Consider the following 22,854-nt stretch of genomic DNA (forward strand, 5'->3'; position numbering starts at 1 on the left):
CTGTTCCCCACGGCGGCTGCACCGTCCGCATTCCCACCAGCAGTGCACCAGGGTGCCCTGCTCCCCGTCCCCACGAGGACTTGTTTGTGGGTTTGTTGGTGACGGCCATTCTGACAGGTGTCGGGTGATACCTCACTGAGGTTTTAACTGAATTTCTCTGATGATTCGTGACGTTGAGCATCTTTTCACACATCTATTGGCCTCTGCGTGTCCTGTTTGGGGAAGTGTCTGTTCAGGTCCTTTGCCCAGTTTTTAATTGGAGTGTTGTTGTTTGGTGTTGAGTTGTGCGAGTTCTTTATGCATTTTGGATATTGACCCCTCATCAGGAGTGTCACTGGGGAATGTGTTTTCATTTTGCTATGCAAACACGTTTTAGGGTCATTACTTTCTCTCTGGTTTCCCGTGCCCGAGGAGATACAGCAGAAGAAGCTATGGCCACAATAAACGGTCGAGAGGTTACTGCCCCTGGTTGTTTCTAGGGTTCCCATGGTTTTGAGATTTACACTGAAGTCTTCAATCCATGCTGAGTTTATTCTTGTAGATGGTGTAAGAAGGTGGTCTAGTTTTGTAACAGGGTGCAGCCAAGAGGGGAGCCCAAATAGGGATTTGTTACAGGGTCCAGAAGAGCTTGGAGATAATTGGCTCCACAGCACAGGGCCACACCTGCCCAGAACGCGGGCAGCTGTGGCCAGTTGTGGGAGGAGCCAGAAATGGGGCTGCAGAGGAAGATTGGCGCTGGGATTTAAACCCAGCGAGGCAGCCATTGGGGCTCTTTCCTTTTGGGACCACTAGTCTGTTTAGGACCACGCAGCTGTGGTGTCGTGGTTGGGACCATGAGGCTTGGGTGAGAATCAGCACCACGAGGCTTTGGAGGTGCTCCCTTTTGCCACGTGGAGGGTGCTGGGAGGACTGTGTGCATTTGTGGGGAACTTTAGTTTGTGTTATTTCAAATGAATAACAAATTCCTCTCCTTTTCACCGATCTCTGGTATTGAGAGATGTCTTTCCTCTGGCGGCGGATATAATGAACCTGGGGGGTTTCCTTTCAGGTAGTAGTATATTGCCTCGGCTGCCCTTGGCCCACCCTTTTGTTCTGTAACAGTTTTCTTGTTTTTTAACTTAATCCTTGCTGTATTTTTGTGCAGTACCTTCAGTCCCCTTGCCCGCGCCCCCCAGCAGTCACCACACAGTTGTCATGTCCAGGAGGCCTTTCTCCTGGTGTCTCTGCGCTGAGCATCTGTGCCCAGTTCTCCGCCTCTCCCGTGGGATGGGCAGGCCGTCTTCCCCCCACCGTATGTTCCTGTGTCCCCGTCCGATAGAAACCTGGACTCAGTAAAACTACAGCCTTAGGAAACACAGCCACTTCAAGATTCCTGGCCAAGATGATGCGCAGGTGGATACAGTTTGCAGACTGCCACACAACCCAAAGAAGGACGACAACAACACATGTAAAAACAAAACCTAACCAGAGCTGCCGGTAAATCAAACGTGTGGGAGTCCGACAAACAAGGAGTGGAAGAAGAAACACTCGCCCAGACCCACAGGAGGGGCGGGAAGCATGCGTGGCAAGGCGGCGGCTCACAGACTGTGCCTGGTGGTGGCTTGGGGAGCGGGTGCTCCCACATTCGTGTGCAGGTTAACCAGGAGGAACAACTGGGGGGCGAGACAGACCCACAACCCAGGGTTCCAGCGGGGAAATAAAGCCTCAGACCTCTGACCGTAAAACCCCGTGGGGGGTTGGGGCAGCAGGAGAAACTCCCAGCCTCACAGGAGAGCTCATTGGAGAGACCCACAGGGTCCTAGGACGTGCACAGACCCACCCGCAGGGGAATCAGCACCCGAAGGGCCCACTTTGCTAGTCGGTAGGGGGGAAGTGGTTGAAAGCCAGCTGAGACTTGAACAAATGGCACTGTTCCCTCTCAGGCCCCTCCCCCATGCACAGCGCCATAACTCGGGGACGTGGGTTGCCCTGCCCTGGCAAATCCCTAAGGCTCCACCCCTCACTATGTAACAGGCATGCCAAAACAAAAAAAAATTAAGGCCCAAATAAAAGAACAGATCAAACCTCCAGAAAAAATACAACTAAGCAATGAAGAGATAGTGGACCTATCAGATGCACAATTCAAAACACTGGTAATTAGGATGTTCACAGAAATGGTTGAGTATGGCTGCAACATAGAGGAAGAAGTGAAGGCTATGAAAAGTGAAATAAAAACATACCAGAAACCAAGAGTGAAGAGAAGGAGACCGGGACTCGAGTCAAAGATTTGGAACAAAGGGAAGAAAGAAACATCCAATCAGAAAAAAATGAAGACACAGAAATTCAAAAAAATGAGGAGAGGCTTAGGAACCTCCAGGACAACTTCAAACGTTCCAACATCTGAATCATAGGGGTGCCAAAAGGAGAAGAAGAAGAGCAAGAAATGGAAAACTTACTTGAAAACATAGTGAAGGAGAACTTCCCCAATCTGGCAAAGGAAATAGACTTCCAGGAAGTCCAGGAAGCTCAAAGAGTCCCAGAGAAGTTGGACCCAAGGAGGAACACACCAAGGCACATCATAATTGTGTTACCTAAGATCAAATATGAGGAGAGAATCTTAAAAGCAGGAAGAGAGAAGGAAACAGGTACCTACAAAGGAGTTCCCATAGGACTATCGGCCGATTTCTCAAAAGAAACCTTGCAGGAAAGAAGGGGCCAGAAAGAAGGATTCCAAGTCATGAAAGACAAGGACCTACATCCCAGATTGCTCTGTCCAGCATGGCTTTCATTTGGAATGGAAGGGCAGATACAGTGCTTCCCAGATAAGGTCAAGTTAAAGGAGTTAATCATCACCAAGCCCTTATTTTATGAAATGTTAAAGGGACTTATCTAAGAAAAAGAAGATAAAAAGCATGTACAGTAAAATGACAGCAAACTCACAATTATTAGCAACCACACCTAAAACAAAAACAAAAACAGACTAAGCAAACAACTAGAACAGGAGCAGACCCACAGAGAGGGAGGTCACAGGGAGGGTTATCAGTGGGGAGGGGGAGGGGGAAACGGTACAGGGAGTAAGAAACATAATTGGCAGGTTCAAAACAGACAGGGGAGGGTAAGAACAGTGTGGGAACTGGAGACGCCAAAGAACTTACATGGACGACCCATGGACGTGAACTAAGGGGGGGACGCTGGTGGGAGGTGGGGAGCAGGGCAGAGGGGAATCAAGGGGAGGGAAAATGAGACAACACTAATAGCCTAATCAATAAAGTGTATTGATGAAACTACTGCCACTTTGTACCCGGCAATTTCACTCGGAGGCACTGGCCCCGAAGACCACGTGCCGGAGCCCTGGCGGGGGGCGGAGGGGCCCTGGGGTGGGCGCCCTCTGCAAGGGAATGGTCGCAGGTTAGGTTCCCCGTCAGTGCAGACGCCTGGGTGGCGGGGTGGGCCCCCGGGTGCGGCATGTATGAGAGGGAGCGAATGCACGTCTCTCCCTCTTTCTCCGTCCCTTCCCCCTCTCTAAAAATATGTCAATAATGTGTTTTCCTCAAAGAAGCCACCGACCATTTCCTGTCCCATCTGGGGACAGTGCCGGCGTGGTTCTAGGTAGGGGAGGACCCAGTGTGTGGGGTGTTCGGGTGCCCACTTCTCAGAGGTGGCCTGGGACCCGACATATTCAGAAAGAGCAATGCAAGAGCACCTTCTGCTGCAAGCAGCGACCTGGAAAAGCAGAACCGGATGGGACAGCAGGGCCCGGGGTGCTGGGACAGGGGCTGGGGTGCCCTCGGCGTTTCCCTCCCAGGGGCCCCTCAGAAGGGACTGGGGAGGGGCTCACTCAGGGGGTCCCCATGGTTCCAGCGGGGCCGGCTGCCAGGTCCTGGGACCCCAGGTGCAGAGGGACGCGCACTCCTGCTGCACCTGCCCGGGTCAGAGGTCACCTTCGCAGATGATCGGCTGCCCACCGCCACCTCCCTGCAGACCCCACGGCAGGAGGGTGGGCTCAGACAGCAGGCCCAGGCGGCCACGCCACAGGTCGCCCGCATCGGGGGTGTCTGGACCAGGCTCCCGCACAGCCCTGCCTCCCCTGCAGCAGGCTCCCGGCCGCGGAAGGCGTTGATGTCACCCATGGCGCCGTGGGAATTTTCACATGTGACACCTGACCTGTTGTTAGTCAGGGGCACTGCCCTCTTTTCCCTTAGAGCACAGGAGGCAGACACGAGGCCCGCAGGCCGAACCCAACCCCCCACCTCATTTTGTCCGGCCTGGTGCCTTGTTTCTACCCGGTGGCAGCACCGAGCTCCTGGCCCCCTGTTAAGGAGCAGTTCCATGTACACAGTCCTAAAGTCACATTCAGCCCTTTGAAGGCCACCGCGAGGCTGATGTGGCCCCCGGTGACAATGAGTGTGACGCCCCTACAGATGGTCAAATACAAAAAATGACAACAGACGACACAACAGTAGACATCTGATGTGAATCAATCAAAATTATACACATTTCGTTCATCAGATCAGCAAAAAGAACAACTTATTTTGTGGGGTGCCCCAGAATTTCAGTGATTCGCTTGCGTGTGCCATGAGGGGAAAAAGGGTGAGCACTGATGGTTTAGGGTGACACGTGGCGCTGCGGGCACCCCAGCCCCCACTGCTCCTGGGGATCCCCGGCCCCCAGGAGCTACCTCTGCTTTTCATGTGGGATCTTAAGCTCCTTTTCGAAGAAATCCTCCAGCAACTCCACCAGCTGCTGCTGAAGTGTCTCACTGCTCATGACACACTCCGTCAGCTGCTCCTCGTTCATGGAATCCAGGTTCCAGATGATGGCCTTGACTTTATTGAACAGCTTCTGCTGCTTAGCGCCAGACAGCCCCTTCAGGACCTGAGACACAGGCTGCCTCTTGTCCATGACCATCCAGACCCCCTACCAGGGTTCCGATGATGCCACCTGGAGGACAAGGAAGGCTCAGTGAGTCGGGCCCTGTTCTACAAACGGTGTCCTCGGCAGCGGCGGCCCAGCTGGACGCAGTGACTCTCTCTGGGAGAGCAGCGCACAGGGGACGCGGCACCGACGTCACGCTGGGGACACCCCCTGACCGGGTGACGAGGTGAACGTCACCTCGAGGTGCCGGGGACGTCGGTGCCCCTGACGCGGAGCTGTGGGCGGGGAGCCCCCCTCAGCGGGGTGCTGCCCACGGCCCGTAGCCCCCGCTGTCAGCAGAGAGGCAGCAGCCACGCCCGGGCGCAGCGGGTCCACAGAGCACCCGGCGGCCACCCCGCCACCCTCTCACGGCCGGGAACGCCAGCCAGGTCTGAGGGACGGTCCCAGGCCCGGGGACCAAGGACACGTGGTATCAAACGCCACGTAGTATCAGTCGTGAGTGGGACCCCGGGACGGGAGAGGGTCAGTTATGGGAAAGCTGGTCACCCCATAAAGCCAAGTCTGGGGGCTAGGGACTCGTAAGGGGACAGCGCTGGCTTCCTCCCAGCTGTGACAGCTGTGCCTGTCACCTGGTCATGAGCGTCGGGGGGGTCAAAACGGGGGGTACATGGGATTTCTGTCCTCTGTCTTTGTAAGTTCCCTGTTCCTCTGACACCCTTCACAAGAAGTTTCTCTGAAGGACGCAGCCGGGCCAGAGAGCACCCTCTCAGGGGGCATGGGGCACAGCCCCCCACCCCCCACCCCCCACACGGCCCAGGGGAGAGGCCGGCCCCCCCCCCACCCAGGAAGAGGCACGGTGCCCTGGGCCGGGCTGCCCTCGGCCTGGAAGGACAGGAGCCACCTGCGGAGGACAGCCATCACTGACACGTGTCACCGAAGTCTCCCCAGGACACAGGCAGTGTGCACACCGCCCTCAGGAGCCGTCTGCCCCTCTCTCCACTTCTGCGGGACCATCAGTCTGTGACCGCGGGCAGCACTTAATGCCAAGAGTCACGGGAACGGTGACCAGCTACCTACCCACTCTCTGGAGAAGAGAAATTCCCGTTTCCTGGGAAACGGAGGCTCCTGCCCCTGACTGGGGTGGCAGGCAGCCACCGCCCCCTCCCCTGCGGACCTGTGTTCCCCAGTAGCCCCTACTCAGTCCCGCAGAGGCGCCCCCCACAGGGCGTCAGGGCGGGGCTACGGGGGCAGGTGGAGCCAGCCGGCCTCCCCTGAGCACCTCAGAGCGGGGGGACAGACGCAGACCCGACCACTGAGGCGGGAGGTGCGGGCTTGTGGCCCCCCCTCACCCGCCACCGCCTGGCGGCTGCAGCCGGAACTCACTGACGCGGAGTGGAGAGAACATGCAGGGGTGGGAGGTCTGGGGGGCCACACGCTGCCTCTCCCCCTCTGGGGCCCCCGCCCGACGACACGGCTAGGATGTCCATCCTGCCACCCCAGGGACAGCAGCCCAGGAGGCCGGGCCGGTGAGCCCGGCAAGGGGCGCCCCCAGGCTGAGAGGGGTCACCACCCCAGCATCGGGAAAGGATCCCCCGGAACCGAGGACCAAGAGGCCCTGCACCCGGCCCAGGCTGCCTGGTCCTGGTTCCCACGTGGGAGCAGGTGGGGAGAGGAGGGCAGGTGACGCTGTCAGCGGTGGTTGGCAGCTTCTCCTGCCCTGGACAGTTTGACTGGGAGTGGGGGACGCCCTCGCTGAACAGCTCACGTGAACTGACATACGGCACGTGCCCCTATGGGTGCCCCTCCTGAGGGCACCTGTGATGATGATGTCGGGTGCTACACGGGACCCCCCAGCGCTCCCGGCAGCGCGGGGCGTTCTGGAGCCTGAGTGTGGAGTGGGAGGGTCCGCAGGGCAGGTCTGAGAACTCGCAGCTCCTTCCCGGGGCTCGGGGGGTCCCGGTACATGAGACACGGGTGTGGACCCTCCTTGCTCAGAGCACCCTCATCCAACCAGAAGAGGCTGGGCAGCAGAGTGGGCCCCCGAAGTCCCCCTGCATCCCCTCAGTGAGTGTTTGCAGGTCAGCCCAGGATGCAGGGGGTGGGGCAGCGGGGAGCTGGGAGGGGAGGGGCCCCATCCTTGGCTGCAGCTGAAGGGGGAAGAGGGTGTTCTGTCATTTTACCTCGAAGACCGGCCAGGGAGCGCTCAGGTGTGCCTGCCCCCACTCTGACTGCCAGGTGTCCTGAGTCCCCAAACACCTCCTGGCTTCTGTCCCCTCCACTCCCCAGCAGCGACCACCTGCAGACAGAGCTGGTGCCCCGCCTCTTCTGCAGGGGAAGAGGCCCTTCGGCCCGCCCACAGGTCCAGAATGCCCACCCACCCAGGTCGCAATAATGGTGCCGCCGCAGTGGGGTCCCTGGCCATGTGCTTCTCTGGAGGAGCCGGGCAGAGTGCGTGTCCTTCGGACTGGCCCCTGTGGAGCATTTGTAGCAGTCTGGTGGCACCCGACTGGGGTCTACACGGGGACAAAACTCTCCTAAATGGCAACGTAAAGGGGCCTGAGCCGCAGAACCCAAAGGAGTGGGGGAGGGAAGGAGAGGAGGGAGGGAAGGAAGAAAGGGAGGGGGAGAGAGAAGAAAGAGGAAGAAAGAAAGGGAGGGAGGGAGGGGGAAAAGGAAGGAAGGGAAAAGAAGAGAAAATAAAAGAAAAGAAAAAGAAAAGAGAAAAGAAATGGAAGGAAGTAAGGAAGGAAAAGAAAAGAAGAAAAGAAAAAAGAAAAAAGAAATGGAAGGAAGGAAGGAAAAGGAAAGAAAAGAAAAGAAAAGAAAAGAAAAGAAAAAGAAAAGAGAAAAGAAATGGAAGGAAGGAAGGAAGGAGAGGAGGGAGGGAGAGAAAGAGAGAGGAAAAATGCAGAAAGGAAGGAAGAAAAGAGGAGAGAGGAAGGAAGTGAGGAGGGAGGGAAGGAAGGGAGGAGGGAGGGAAGGAAGGACCAACAGGTGGAGAGAAGGAAGGGCTCAATAAAGACACCCCCATGGAAAGGCCCCGTGTAGGGGTCCCTGAGGGGCCGCCCAGGGACACCCTGAGGCCTCAGTCTGCAGGACATATCCCTGGGCAGGGCGTCCTCCGGGTCTGCAGGACATGGGGGCCATTTCCAGACACCTGCAGGTCGGAGACTCAGACACAGCGGCCGGTGTTTCCCAGGATGTGGGTTGTGACAAAGATGGTGTCTCAGAGGCGACCTCAACGCCACCCCCTCCTCATGCAGGAGGCAGCCTGCTCTGAGGGCCCTGGGGACCTGAGGCCTTTGTCCCGTAGCCCCCGGGCCGGCTGCCCCTGTGATGCACTGGCACTTACCGACAGCCATTCCTGGGACGCCGCCAAGGAGGGTACCAATCCAGGCACCAACACCAGGTTTCACGACACCCCTCCAATCGCCCTTGAGGACCACTACTAACCCCCTCTTCTTGGAAACGGAGCCCAGCAGCCTCATGACGTCCTGTACTGCAACGGGCATCTCGGCGGCCTGGGAGGAAGCCTTTCCAGAGAGAGTTTCGAGAGTGTCAGAGCGTTGCCACCCAAAGGCGACTGTCCCCAGAGTTTGGGGACGGGTCCTCATTTTCGGGAGAGCATCGTAGCTCCCCTGTGCGCATGAGGGACAGCACCCAGTCATGTGACACCTTCTCTGTCACCGAGAAAGCAGGGCTGCGGCCAGTTCATGGGCAAACAGAAGCAGCGGGCAGATGGAAACTCTCTGTGCTTTCCAGTGACCTCTGCCCCGGGACAGGGAGGGACCTGCCCGCGTTCAGTGCAAGTGAGGCAAGGCCTGGCCGAGTGTGGGGTGTCCCAGCTGGTGTCCTCTTGGGAGATGTCCTGCTGGCCTCTCCCAGACAGGACATCTGGGCTCTGGACAAGCCCGAGAGGGAGAACATGGGACTCAGCCACTGCCATGGCCTCACGCCCGCCCAGCCCGCCCCTGGAACCCTGAGCAGGTGTCAGGTCCCGGGCTGTGGGGTGGATCGCTCCCCCCGCACCCCCGTTGGATTCTGGAGGGGTGAGGGGAGCGCTGCCAGGTGCCCGGGGAGCTGGGACCCCGCAGACCCTCGGACGTGGTGGCTCTGGGTCAGCATGCTGCCACTGACCCCCACTCCCGGCCTCCAAATCCACCCCTGGACAGGCAACCCACTTCCACTCAGGGGTTGGATGAGGCAGAACCATGGACCAGCCAGAGGCCAAGAGGAATCAGTCCCAGGGACGAGCGTACCTGTGGGTGGGCGGCAGGAGCAGGCACCAACGCTGGGACAGGGATCAGAATGACTGTCTGGGGCAGGAGACTACGTGCGTCTTGGCTGCTGGGAAACCAGGGACCGGCTTCGTGGAAATCAGGGACCAGCTTCAGAGAAATCAGGGGCGGGCTGCTCAGGAAATGGTAGGTGGGGCCAGGGTCAACCAGGCAGGACCAGATCTGCCCAGGGTCCGTGGGTTGGAGCGCCCCCACCTGGCCGGTCTTCGAGGTAAAATGACAGAACACCCTCTTCCCCCTTCAGCTGCAGCCAAGGCTGGGGCCTCTCCCCTCCCAGCTCCCTCCCCCCACCTTGGCCCCCCGAGTTCTGGGCTGACCTGCAGACACTCACTGAGGGGATGCAGGGGGACTTCGGGGGCCCACGCTGCTGCCCAGCCTCTTCTGGTTGGATGAGGGTGCTCTGAGCAAGGAGGGTCCACCCCAGTGTCTCATGTACCAGGGACCCCCCCCGAGCTCCAGGAAGGAGCTGCGAGTTCCCAGACCTGCCCTGCGGACCCTCCCACCCCCACACTCCAGGCTCCAGAACGCCCCGCGCTGCCGGGAGCGCTGGGGGGTCCCGGGCTCAGAGCCTGCCTCTCCCTCTTTCCCTCCCCCAGTCCCTGGGACCAGCCATGGCCCGCAGGGCACTGGCGGCACTGAAGGTCCTGTTGACCCGGCCATCGTGGGCGGGGGACCCTTGGCCTTTCGCAGCCAGCCCAGGGGTCCTGAGCTCACTTGGGACAGCCAGAGTCCCAGGGCGCACTCATGGTGCAGGGCACTGGGCAAGTCTGACTGGGCGCTGCAGGTCAGACACTGCAGGGAGGCGCCCCCGGCGGTGCGGGTGCGTCTGTGTGTCAAACGGGGTGTGAGTCTGAGAGTCCGGGGACTGTACAGGCCGGGGCCGGGCCCACCGCTGCCCAGGGCCCCGGGAGCGCTCAGGTGTGCCTGCCCCCCACTCTGACTGCCAGGTGTCCTGGGTCCCCAAACACCCCCTGGCTTCTGTCCCCTCCACTCCCCAGCAGCGACCACCTGCAGACAGAGCTGGTGCCCCACCTCTTCTCCAGGGGAAGAGGCCCTTCGGCCCACCCACGGGTCCAGACTGCCCACCCACCCAGGTCGCAATAATGGTGCCGCCGCACTGGGGTCCCTGGCCATCTGCTTCTCTAGAGGAGCCGGGCAGGGTGCCTGCCCCTCGGACTGGCCGCCGTGGAGCTATTGTAGCAGTCTGGTCGCCCAAGGCCACCCCTGCCCTCCCCCCGGCCCACTCGGAGCCCCCATGACCCTTTGGCCCCTGGGGACCCTCGACCTGGGGCCCACTCCGTACCACAGCTCCACGGAGAGAGCGCAGGGCCTTGGGAAGTGAGGGCTGAACTAGCGTTTGGTGACAGGACCGGCCACTTCCTAAAGCATCTGTCCCCCAGTGCGCACCGGCCTCTGGCCTTGGGGGTTGGGGTGTGAAGGCCAAGGGCAGGCTTCCTCCTAGCTCTCAGGACAAAGCTGAGGTGGGGGGGGGGAGCCTGGAGCATACAAGGGGCTTGGGAACTGTGGACAGGGGGACCCAGCGGACACCCAAATCCCTGCTGTGTGTGTCTCTGCTAATGCGAAATCCAGGTAAGGGCCGCAGGAAACCACTCCCTGGTCCTGTTTGGGGACCCACAGCAGCAGGAGCCGCCTAGAGGGCTGAGCTCAGGGCTCCTTAGGCCTCCCTGCCCCACAGTGCGGGCAGCACCGCAGAGCCCTGGGAGGGCCCTTTCCTTCTCTGGGGGGTGGGCCCGCAAGGGAGGGGGAGTCCACTGTGCTCTAGAGGGGCTCATGGAGCCCCCAACACACACACACACACACACACACACACACACACACACACGGGCTGGCCCGGGGCCATCTGGAGTCTGCAGAAGCCTTCTGGGCCTTTCCATGGACACACACGAGCCCCAGCAGTGAACTTCAGTTTGCCCAACATCTGGGGGGTGTTTTTATTGAGCCCTTCTTTCTCTCTGCCTGTCGGTCCTCCCTCCCTCCCTTTCTTCCTTCCCTCCCTCCTCTCCTTCCCTCCCCCACTCCCTTCGGTTCTGGGGGCTCAGGCCCCTTTATGTTGCCATTTAGGCGAGTTTTGTCCCCGTGTGGTGTCCGGGGCATCCTCCCTCTGGCTGCTGCCCCTGAGGGACCTGCTGGCCTCTGGGAGCACCACACGGAGCCCCTGAGGGACAGTCCGGGGGACCCCCGCAGAGCCCAGGCCTCACATCCAACCCCCACTTCCAGGGGGGACTTTCACACACATGTCTGCCGTGGAAATCATTCAGGAAAATTGATAAGATGCCCTCCTCCCCCCAAACTACAGAATGCACAGTAGGCAGACCAGTGGGAAGAACGAACCTACTAAACAGACATGTTCGCCCTCCACCTGCTTACGTCACCGGGGTCCTGGGGGAGGCCTTGCAAAGGCGGGGTCTGCAGGCCCCCTGGGGTCTCCCCGGCGTGTTGTTAACGCACAAGGAAGGCATCAGTTTCAAAGGGATGAATGGGACATACTTTCAAATGTTTTTTATTTGTTTTTTATTGAGTTTAGCAGGGTGAATTTGGTTAATAAAATCATAAAGGTTGCCCTGGCCCAGCTCAGTGGATTGAGCGCGGGCTGCAAACCAAAGTCTCGCAGGTTCGATTCCCAGTCAGGGCACATGCCTGGGTTGCAGGCCATGACCCCCAGCAACTGCACATGATGTTTCTCTCTCTCTCTCCCTCCCTTCCCTCTCTAAAAATAAAGAAATAAAACATTTTAAAACAAAAAAAATTATAAAGGTTGCAGGTGGACGAATCTGTGACACCGCGTTGGCCGGAAGGTCCCTTGGGCGTTTCCCGGACGGGGGCTCCGGCAGCGCTTGCTCGTCGTCGGAAACAGCTTTGTGAGACGCACCGTGCCAGCCGTCCTGTCCGCGTGCCTCTGAAACAACTGAAACTGGAGAATTTCTGTACAGCCCTTTTTATATTGAAGAAGGAAGAGAGTAAGCACCATTTTCGGGATCTTATGCTTTATTTTTTCCAAGAAAGGTCAAAACACAAGTGAAACAAGAAAAGTCATGTACAGTGCGTGGAGAAGGCGCTGTGACCGATGGAACGTGTCAGAGGTGGTCTGTGAAGTTCCGTGCTGGACGTTTCTCGCTGGACGGTGCCCCACAGCCGGGTGGACCAGCTGCAGCTGATAGCGACCAAATCCAGTTGTTCATTGGGAGCAATCAGCGTCATGGCACGAGGGAGAGGGCCAACGCACTCAGAATACCCAACTCAACCACGCGTTACTGGTGAACATGGAAACTGTGTCTTTTATTTAAGGCAAACTCTGGAGAGACTTTCGGCCGAGCCAGCACCTCACCTGCACGTGGCAGCCTGTGTGCGCCGCCCAGAGTCAGGTCTCTTCCCTGCACCAGGTCGGCCCCCCACCCCTCCTTCCCCCCCCGACCTCTGCGCTCCCTCCGGTCCCCTCCACGCTGTGGGCTCTCCACCCGTGTTTTGTTTGTTTGTTTCCTTCTTTTTGCCGAATCTCTCCACGTTTTCCCCCAGCGCACCGCCAGCCCCCCCGCCCCGTGAGTGACTGGTGTGTCCCACCCAGCAGACCCCTCTCTGGGGTGGCCCCATCCTTGCTGTCACAGGGGGTGAGAGCTCCTTCCGTCCTCGGGGCTGAGCGCATTCCGCCGCGGGAGCGCACTGCAGCCCCTCCACCCCTCGGCTGCCGCCGGGCGACAGGGCTGCGTCCAGTCTTGGCCACTATAGTGAGCTCGCTGCAGTGAACACGGGGTGCTTACGTCCTTTCCCGTTAGGGTTCGGTTTGTTCAGATACATTCCAGAAGGGGGATGCTGGGTCAGAAGGCAGTATCGTTTTCATGTTTTGAGGAACCTCCATACTGTTCCCCACGGCGGCTGCACCGTCCGCATTCCCACCAGCAGTGCACCAGGGTGCCCTGCTCCCCGTCCCCACGAGGACTTGTTTGTGGGTTTGTTGGTGACGGCCATTCTGACAGGTGTCGGGTGATACCTCACTGAGGTTTTAACTGAATTTCTCTGATGATTCGTGACGTTGAGCATCTTTTCACACGTCTGTTGACCTCTGCGTGTCCTGTTTGGGGAAGTGTCTGTTCAGGTCCTTTGCCCAGTTTTTAATTGGAGTGTTGTTGTTTGGTGTTGAGTTGTGCGAGTTCTTTATGCATTTTGGATATTGACCCCTCATCAGGAGTGTCACTGGGGAATGTGTTTTCATTTTGCTATGCAAACACGTTTTAGGGTCATTACTTTCTCTCTGGTTTCCCGTGCCCGAGGAGATACAGCAGAAGAAGCTATGGCCACAATAAACGGTCGAGAGGTTACTGCCCCTGGTTGTTTCTAGGGTTCCCATGGTTTTGAGATTTACACTGAAGTCTTCAATCCATGCTGAGTTTATTCTTGTAGATGGTGTAAGAAGGTGGTCTAGTTTTGTAACAGGGTGCAGCCAAGAGGGGAGCCCCAAATAGGGATTTGTTACAGGGTCCAGAAGAGCTTGGAGATAATTGGCTCCACAGCACAGGGCCACACCTGCCCAGAACGCGGGCAGCTGTGGCCAGTTGTGGGAGGAGCCAGAAATGGGGCTGCAGAGGAAGATTGGCGCTGGGATTTAAACCCAGCGAGGCAGCCATTGGGGCTCTTTCCTTTTGGGACCACTAGTCTGTTTAGGACCACGCAGCTGTGGTGTCGTGGTTGGGACCATGAGGCTTGGGTGAGAATCAGCACCACGAGGCTTTGGAGGTGCTCCCTTTTGCCACGTGGAGGGTGCTGGGAGGACTGTGTGCATTTGTGGGGAACTTTAGTTTGTGTTATTTCAAATGAATAACAAATTCCTCTCCTTTTCACCGATCTCTGGTATTGAGAGATGTCTTTCCTCTGGCGGCGGATATAATGAACCTGGGGGGTTTCCTTTCAGGTAGTAGTATATTGCCTCGGCTGCCCTTGGCCCACCCTTTTGTTCTGTAACAGTTTTCTTGTTTTTTTAACTTAATCCTTGCTGTATTTTTTGTGCAGTACCTTCAGTCCCCCTTGCCCGTGCCCCCCCAGCAGTCACCACACAGTTGTCATGTCCAGGAGGCCTTTCTCCTGGTGTCTCTGCGCTGAGCATCTGTGCCCAGTTCTCCGCCTCTCCCGTGGGATGGGCAGGCCGTCTTCCCCCCACCGTGTGTTCCTGTGTCCCCGTCCGATAGAAACCTGGACTCAGTAAAACTACAGCCTTAGGAAACACAGCCACTTCACGATTCCTGGCCAAGATGATGCGCAGGTGGATACAGTTTGCAGACTGCCACACAACCCAAAGAAGGACGACAACAACACATGTAAAAACAAAACCTAACCAGAGCTGCCGGTAAATCAAACGTGTGGGCGTCCGACAAACAAGGAGTGGAAGAAGAAACACTCGCCCAGACCCACAGGAGGGGCGGGGAGCATGCGTGGCAAGGCGGCGGCTCACAGACTGTGCCTGGTGGTGGCTTGGGGAGCGGGTGCTCCCACATTCGTGTGCAGGTTAACCAGGAGGAACAACTGGGGGGCGAGACAGACCCACAACCCAGGGTTCCAGCGGGGAAATAAAGCCTCAGACCTCTGACCGTAAAACCCCGTGGGGGTTGGGGCAGCAGGAGAAACTCCCAGCCTCACAGGAGAGCTCATTGGAGAGACCCACAGGGTCCTAGGACGTGCACAGACCCACCCGCAGGGGAATCAGCACCCGAAGGGCCCACTTTGCTAGTCGGTAGGGGGGAAGTGGTTGAAAGCCAGCTGAGACTTGAACAAATGGCACTGTTCCCTCTCAGGCCCCTCCCCCATGCACAGCGCCATAACTCGGGGACGTGGGTTGCCCTGCCCTGGCAAATCCCTAAGGCTCCACCCCTCACTATGTAACAGGCATGCCAAAACAAAAAAAAATTAAGGCCCAAATAAAAGAACAGATCAAACCTCCAGAAAAAAATACAACTAAGCAATGAAGAGATAGTGGACCTATCAGATGCACAATTCAAAACACTGGTAATTAGGATGTTCACAGAAATGGTTGAGTATGGCTGCAACATAGAGGAAGAAGTGAAGGCTATGAAAAGTGAAATAAAAACATACCAGAAACCAAGAGTGAAGAGAAGGAGACCGGGACTCGAGTCAAAGATTTGGAACAAAGGGAAGAAAGAAACATCCAATCAGAAAAAAATGAAGACACAGAAATTCAAAAAAATGAGGAGAGGCTTAGGAACCTCCAGGACAACTTCAAACGTTCCAACATCTGAATCATAGGGGGTGCCAAAAGGAGAAGAAGAAGAGCAAGAAATGGAAAACTTACTTGAAAACATAGTGAAGGAGAACTTCCCCAATCTGGCAAAGGAAATAGACTTCCAGGAAGTCCAGGAAGCTCAAAGAGTCCCAGAGAAGTTGGACCCAAGGAGGAACACACCAAGGCACATCATAATTGTGTTACCTAAGATCAAATATGAGGAGAGAATCTTAAAAGCAGGAAGAGAGAAGGAAACAGGTACCTACAAAGGAGTTCCCATAGGACTATCGGCCGATTTCTCAAAAGAAACCTTGCAGGAAAGAAGGGGCCAGAAAGAAGGATTCCAAGTCATGAAAGACAAGGACCTACATCCCAGATTGCTCTGTCCAGCATGGCTTTCATTTGGAATGGAAGGGCAGATACAGTGCTTCCCAGATAAGGTCAAGTTAAAGGAGTTAATCATCACCAAGCCCTTATTTTATGAAATGTTAAAGGGACTTATCTAAGAAAAAGAAGATAAAAAGCATGTACAGTAAAATGACAGCAAACTCACAATTATTAGCAACCACACCTAAAACAAAAACAAAAACAGACTAAGCAAACAACTAGAACAGGAGCAGACCCACAGAGAGGGAGATCACAGGGAGGGTTATCAGCGGGGGAGGGGAGGGGGGAAACGGTACAGGGAGTAAGAAACATAATTGGCAGGTTCAAAACAGACAGGGGAGGGTAAGAACAGTGTGGGAACTGGAGACGCCAAAGAACTTACATGGACGACCCATGGACGTGAACTAAGGGGGGACGCTGGTGGGAGGTGGGGAGCAGGGCAGAGGGGAATCAAGGGGAGGGAAAATGAGACAACACTAATAGCCTAATCAATAAAGTGTATTGATGAAACTACTGCCACTTTGTACCCGGCAATTTCACTCGGAGGCACTGGCCCCGAAGACCACGTGCCGGAGCCCTGGCGGGGGCGGAGGGGCCCCTGGGGTGGGCGCCCTCTGCAAGGGAATGGTCGCAGGTTAGGTTCCCCGTCAGTGCAGACGCCTGGGTGGCGGGGTGGGCCCCCGGGTGCGGCATGTATGAGAGGGAGCGAATGCACGTCTCTCCCTCTTTCTCCGTCCCTTCCCCCTCTCTAAAAATATGTCAATAATGTGTTTCCTCAAAGAAGCCACCGACCATTTCCTGTCCCATCTGGGGACAGTGCCGGCATGGTTCTAGGTAGGGGAGGACCCAGTGTGTGGGGTGTTCGGGTGCCCACTTCTCAGAGGTGGCCTGGGACCCGACATATTCAGAAAGAGCAATGCAAGAGCACCTTCTGCTGCAAGCAGCGACCTGGAAAAGCAGAACCGGATGGGACAGCAGGGCCCGGGGTGCTGGGACAGGGGCTGGGTGCCCTCGGCGTTTCCCTCCCAGGGGCCCCTCAGAAGGGACTGGGGAGGGGCTCACTCAGGGGGTCCCCATGGTTCCAGCGGGGCCGGCTGCCAGGTCCTGGGACCCCAGGTGCAGAGGGACGCGCACTCCTGCTGCACCTGCCCGGGTCAGAGGTCACCTTCGCAGATGATCGGCTGCCCACCGCCACCTCCCTGCAGACCCCACGGCAGGAGGGTGGGCTCAGACAGCAGGCCCAGGCGGCCACGCCACAGGTCGCCCGCATCGGGGGTGTCTGGACCAGGCTCCCGCACAGCCCTGCCTCCCCTGCAGCAGGCTCCCGGCCGCGGAAGGCGTTGATGTCACCCATGGCGCCGTGGGAATTTTCACATGTGACACCTGACCTGTTGTTAGTCAGGGGCACTGCCCTCTTTTCCCTTAGAGCACAGGAGGCAGACACGAGGCCCGCAGGCCGAACCCAACCCCCCACCTCATTTTGTCCGGCCTGGTGCCTTGTTTCTACCCGGTGGCAGCACCGAGCTCCTGGCCCCCTGTTAAGGAGCAGTTCCATGTACACAGTCCTAAAGTCACATTCAGCCCTTTGAAGGCCACCGCGAGGCTGATGTGGCCCCCGGTGACAATGAGTGTGACGCCCCTACAGATGGTCAAATACAAAAATGACAACAGACGACACAACAGTAGACATCTGATGTGAATCAATCAAAATTATACACATTTCGTTCATCAGATCAGCAAAAAGAACAACTTATTTTGTGGGGTGCCCCAGAATTTCAGTGATTCACTTGCGTGTGCCATGAGGGGAAAAAGGGTGAGCACTGATGGTTTAGGGTGACACGTGGCGCTGCGGGCACCCCAGCCCCCACTGCTCCTGGGGATCCCCGGCCCCCAGGAGCTACCTCTGCTTTTCATGTGGGATCTTAAGCTCCTTTTCGAAGAAATCCTCCAGCAACTCCACCAGCTGCTGCTGAAGTGTCTCACTGCTCATGACACACTCCGTCAGCTGCTCCTCGTTCATGGAATCCAGGTTCCAGATGATGGCCTTGACTTTATTGAACAGCTTCTGCTGCTTAGCGCCAGACAGCCCCTTCAGGACCTGAGACACAGGCTGCCTCTTGTCCATGACCATCCAGACCCCTACCAGGGTTCCGATGATGCCACCTGGAGGACAAGGAAGGCTCAGTGAGTCGGGCCCTGTTCACAAACGGTGTCCTCGGCAGCGGCGGCCCAGCTGGACGCAGTGACTCTCTCTGGGAGAGCAGCGCACAGGGGACGCGGCACCGACGTCACGCTGGGGACACCCCCTGACCGGGTGACGAGGTGAACGTCACCTCGAGGTGCCGGGGACGTCGGTGCCCCTGATGCGGAGCTGTGGGCGTGGAGATCTCCTCAGCGGGGTGCTGCCCACGGCCCGTAGCCCCCGCTGTCAGCAGAGAGGCAGCAGCCACGCCCGGGCGCAGCGGGTCCACAGAGCACCCGGCGGCCACCCCGCCACCCTCTCACGGCCGGGAACGCCAGCCAGGTCTGAGGGACGGTCCCAGGCCCGGGGACCAAGGACACGTGGTATCAAACGCCACGTAGTATCAGTCGTGAGTGGGACCCCGGGACGGGAGAGGGTCAGTTATGGGAAAGCTGGTCACCCCATAAAGCCAAGTCTGGGGGCTAGGGACTCGTAAGGGGACAGCGCTGGCTTCCTCCCAGCTGTGACAGCTGTGCCTGTCACCTGGTCATGAGCGTGGGGGGGTCAAAACGGGGGGTACATGGGATTTCTGTCCTCTGTCTTTGTAAGTTCCCTGTTCCTCTGACACCCTTCACAAGAAGTTTCTCTGAAGGACGCAGCCGGGCCAGAGAGCACCCTCTCAGGGGGCATGGGGCACAGCCCCCCCCCCCCCCCCCCCCCCACACGGCCCAGGGGAGAGAGGCCGGCCCCCCACCCAGGAAGAGGCACGGTGCCCTGGGCCGGGCTGCCCTCGGCCTGGAAGGACAGGAGCCACCTGCGGAGGACAGCCATCACTGACACGTGTCACCGAAGTCTCCCCAGGACACAGGCAGTGTGCACACCGCCCTCAGGAGCCGTCTGCCCCTCTCTCCACTTCTGCGGGACCATCAGTCTGTGACCGCGGGCAGCACTTAATGCCAAGAGTCACGGGAACGGTGACCAGCTACCTACCCACTCTCTGGAGAAGAGAAATTCCCGTTTCCTGGGAAACGGAGGCTCCTGCCCCTGACTGGGGTGGCAGGCAGCCACCGCCCCCTCCCCTGCGGACCTGTGTTCCCCAGTAGCCCCTACTCAGTCCCGCAGAGGCGCCCCCCACAGGGCGTCAGGGCGGGGCTACGGGGCAGGTGGAGCCAGCCGGCCTCCCCTGAGCACCTCAGAGCGGGGGACAGACGCAGACCCGACCACTGAGGCGGGAGGTGCGGGCTTGTGGCCCCCCTCACCCGCCACCGCCTGGCGGCTGCAGCCGGAACTCACTGACGCGGAGTGGAGAGAACATGCAGGGGTGGGAGGTCTGGGGGGCCACACGCTGCCTCTCCCCCTCTGGGGCCCCCGCCCGACGACACGGCTAGGATGTCCATCCTGCCACCCCAGGGACAGCAGCCCAGGAGGCCGGGCCGGTGAGCCCGGCAAGGGGCGCCCCCAGGCTGAGAGGGGTCACCACCCCAGCATCGGGAAAGGATCCCCCGGGACCGAGGACCAAGAGGCCCTGCACCCGGCCCAGGCTGCCTGGTCCTGGTTCCCACGTGGGAGCAGGTGGGGAGAGGAGGGCAGGTGACGCTGTCAGCGGTGGTTGGCAGCTTCTCCTGCCCTGGACAGTTTGACTGGGAGTGGGGACGCCCTCGCTGAACAGCTCACGTGAACTGACATACGGCACGTGCCCCTATGGGTGCCCCTCCTGAGGGCACCTGTGATGATGATGTCGGGTGCTACACGGGACCCCCCAGCGCTCCCGGCAGCGCGGGGCGTTCTGGAGCCTGAGTGTGGAGTGGGAGGGTCCGCAGGGCAGGTCTGAGAACTCGCAGCTCCTTCCCCGGGGCTCGGGGGTCCCGGTACATGAGACACGGGCGTGGACCCTCCTTGCTCAGAGCACCCTCATCCAACCAGAAGAGGCTGGGCAGCAGAGTGGGCCCCCGAAGTCCCCCTGCATCCCCTCAGTGAGTGTTTGCAGGTCAGCCCAGGATGCAGGGGGGTGGGGCAGCGGGGAGCTGGGAGGGAGGGGCCCCATCCTTGGCTGCAGCTGAAGGGGGAAGAGGGTGTTCTGTCATTTTACCTCGAAGACCGGCCAGGGAGCGCTCAGGTGTGCCTGCCCCCACTCTGACTGCCAGGTGTCCTGAGTCCCCAAACACCTCCTGGCTTCTGTCCCCTCCACTCCCCAGCAGCGACCACCTGCAGACAGAGCTGGTGCCCCGCCTCTTCTGCAGGGGAAGAGGCCCTTCGGCCCGCCCACAGGTCCAGACTGCCCACCCACCCAGGTCGCAATAATGGTGCCGCCGCAGTGGGGTCCCTGGCCATGTGCTTCTCTGGAGGAGCCGGGCAGAGTGCGTGTCCTTCGGACTGGCCCCTGTGGAGCATTTGTAGCAGTCTGGTGGCACCCGACTGGGGGTCTACACGGGGACAAAACTCTCCTAAATGGCAACGTAAAGGGGCCTGAGCCGCAGAACCCAAGGGTGTGGGGGAGGGAAGGAGAGGAGGGAGGGAAGGAAGAAAGGGAGGGGGAGAGAGAAGAAAGAGGAAGAAAGAAAGGGAGGGAGGGAGGGGGAAAAGGAAGGAAGGGAAAAGAAGAGAAAATAAAAGAAAAGAAAAAAGAAAAGAGAAAAGAAATGGAAGGAAGTAAGGAAGGAAAAGAAAAGAAGAAAAGAAAAAAAGAAAAAAGAAATGGAAGGAAGGAAGGAAAAGGAAAGAAAAGAAAAGAAAAGAAAAGAAAAGAAAAAAGAAAAGAGAAAAGAAATGGAAGGAAGGAAGGAAGGAGAGGAGGGAGGGAGAGAAAGAGAGAGGAAAAATGCAGAAAGGAAGGAAGAAAAGAGGAGAGAGGAAGGAAGTGAGGAGGGAGGGAAGGAAGGGAGGAGGGAGGGAAGGAAGGACCAACAGGTGGAGAGAAGGAAGGGCTCAATAAAGACACCCCCATGGAAAGACCCCGTGTAGGGGTCCCTGAGGGGCCGCCCAGGGACACCCTGAGGCCTCAGTCTGCAGGACATATCCCTGGGCAGGGCGTCCTCCGGGTCTGCAGGACATGGGGGCCATTTCCAGACACCTGCAGGTCGGAGACTCAGACACAGCGGCCGGTGTTTCCCAGGATGTGGGTTGTGACAAAGATGGTGTCTCAGAGGCGACCTCAACGCCACCCCTCCTCATGCAGGAGGCAGCCTGCTCTGAGGGCCCTGGGGACCTGAGGCCTTTGTCCCGTAGCCCCCGGGCCGGCTGCCCCTGTGATGCACTGGCACTTACCGACAGCCATTCCTGGGACGCCGCCAAGGAGGGTACCAATCCAGGCACCAACACCAGGTTTCACGACACCCTCCAATCGCCCTTGAGGACCACTACTAACCCCCCTCTTCTTGGAAACGGAGCCCAGCAGCCTCATGACGTCCCTGTACTGCAACGGGCATCTCGGCAGCCTGGGAGGAAGCCTTTCCAGAGAGAGTTTCGAGAGTGTCAGAGCGTTGCCACCCAAAGGCGACTGTCCCCAGAGTTTGGGGACGGGTCCTCATTTTCGGGAGAGCATCGTAGCTCCCCTGTGCGCATGAGGGACAGCACCCAGTCATGTGACACCTTCTCTGTCACCGAGAAAGCAGGGCTGCGGCCAGTTCATGGGCAAACAGAAGCAGCGGGCAGATGGAAACTCTTCTGTGCTTTCCAGTGACCTCTGCCCCGGGACAGGGAGGGACCTGCCCGCGTTCAGTGCAAGTGAGGCAAGGCCTGGCCGAGTGTGGGGGTGTCCCAGCTGGTGTCCTCTTGGGAGATGTCCTGCTGGCCTCTCCCAGACAGGACATCTGGGCTCTGGACAAGCCCGAGAGGGAGAACATGGGACTCAGCCACTGCCATGGCCTCACGCCCGCCCAGCCCGCCCTGGAACCCTGAGCAGGTGTCAGGTCCCGGGCTGTGGGGTGGATCGCTCCCCCCGCACCCCCGTTGGATTCTGGAGGGGTGAGGGGAGCACTGCCAGGTGCCCGGGGAGCTGGGACCCCGCAGACCCTCGGACGTGGTGGCTCTGGGTCAGCATCCTGCCGCTGACCCCCACTCCCGGCCTCCAAATCTACCCCTGGACAGGCAACCCACTTCCACTCACGGGTTGGATGAGGCAGAACCATGGACCAGCCAGAGGCCAAGAGGAATCAGTCCCAGGGACGAGCGTACCTGTGGGTGGGCGGCAGGAGCAGGCACCAACGCTGGGACAGGGATCAGAATGACTGTCTGGGGCAGGAGACTACGTGCGTCTTGGCTGCTGGGAAACCAGGGACCGGCTTCGTGGAAATCAGGGACCAGCTTCAGAGAAATCAGGGGCGGGCTGCTCAGGAAATGGTAGGTGGGGCCAGGGTCAACCAGGCAGGACCAGATCTGCCCAGGGTCCGTGGGTTGGAGCGCCCCCACCTGGCCGGTCTTCGAGGTAAAATGACAGAACACCCTCTTCCCCCCTTCAGCTGCAGCCAAGGCTGGGGCCTCTCCCCTCCCAGCTCCCTCCCCCCCACCTTGGCCCCCCGAGTTCTGGGCTGACCTGCAGACACTCACTGAGGGGATGCAGGGGGACTTCGGGGGCCCACGCTGCTGCCCAGCCTCTTCTGGTTGGATGAGGGTGCTCTGAGCAAGGAGGGTCCACCCCAGTGTCTCATGTACCGGGACCCCCCCCCCCCCGAGCTCCAGGAAGGAGCTGCGAGTTCCCAGACCTGCCCTGCGGACCCTCCCACCCCACACTCAGGCTCCAGAACGCCCCGCGCTGCCAGGAGCGCTGGGGGGTCCCGGGCTCAGAGCCTGCCTCTCCCTCTTTCCCTCCCCCAGTCCCTGGGACCAGCCATGGCCCGCAGGGCACCGTCGGCCCTGAAGGTCCTGTGGACCCGGCCATCGTGGGCAGG

At 58.8% G+C, this 22,854-nt stretch overlaps 2 protein-coding genes across 2 annotated transcripts; both read right to left on the reverse strand.

Moving 5' to 3' along the window:
• Window positions 1-4,450: 4,450 nt before the first annotated feature.
• LOC123806143 lies at window positions 4,451-17,140 on the reverse strand. The gene is made up of 5 exons (XM_045819153.1): window positions 16,932-17,140; window positions 9,867-9,978; window positions 9,114-9,356; window positions 8,207-8,387; window positions 4,451-4,920 (listed from the first exon to the last, which is right to left on the reverse strand). The coding sequence occupies exons 1-5, from the start codon at window positions 17,138-17,140 to the stop codon at window positions 4,829-4,831; spliced, it is 837 nt and encodes a 278-aa protein (XP_045675109.1). The 3' UTR covers window positions 4,451-4,828.
• Window positions 17,141-17,517: 377 nt separating this feature from the next.
• LOC123805880 (protein C19orf12-like) lies at window positions 17,518-21,297 on the reverse strand. Its single transcript, XM_045818710.1, has 2 exons — window positions 21,233-21,297; window positions 17,518-17,949 (listed from the first exon to the last, which is right to left on the reverse strand). Exons 1-2 carry the CDS (start codon window positions 21,240-21,242, stop codon window positions 17,684-17,686), a joined length of 276 nt encoding a protein of 91 aa, XP_045674666.1. The 5' UTR covers window positions 21,243-21,297; the 3' UTR covers window positions 17,518-17,683.
• Between the last annotated feature and the right edge of the window lie 1,557 nt (window positions 21,298-22,854).

This window comes from Phyllostomus hastatus, unplaced genomic scaffold (assembly GCF_019186645.2).
Source record: "Phyllostomus hastatus isolate PE091 unplaced genomic scaffold, TTU_PhHast_1.1 phas_scaffold_345, whole genome shotgun sequence".
NCBI classification, from domain to species: Eukaryota; Metazoa; Chordata; class Mammalia; order Chiroptera; family Phyllostomidae; genus Phyllostomus; species Phyllostomus hastatus.

Bases quoted from the DNA above. Each gene is read 5' to 3' on its own strand.
- LOC123806143 (XM_045819153.1), bottom strand. From the start codon at position 17,140: ATGGGTGACATCAACGCCTTCCGCGGCCGGGAGCCTGCTGCAGGGGAG. The intron at 9,979-16,931 runs GTGCAGCAGGAG...TTTGACACACAG, and splicing joins GTGACCTCTGACCCGGGCAG to ACGCACCCGCACCGCCGGGG. The intron at 8,388-9,113 runs GTACGCTCGTCC...CTCTCTGGAAAG, and splicing joins CTCCTGCCGCCCACCCACAG to GCTTCCTCCCAGGCCGCCGA.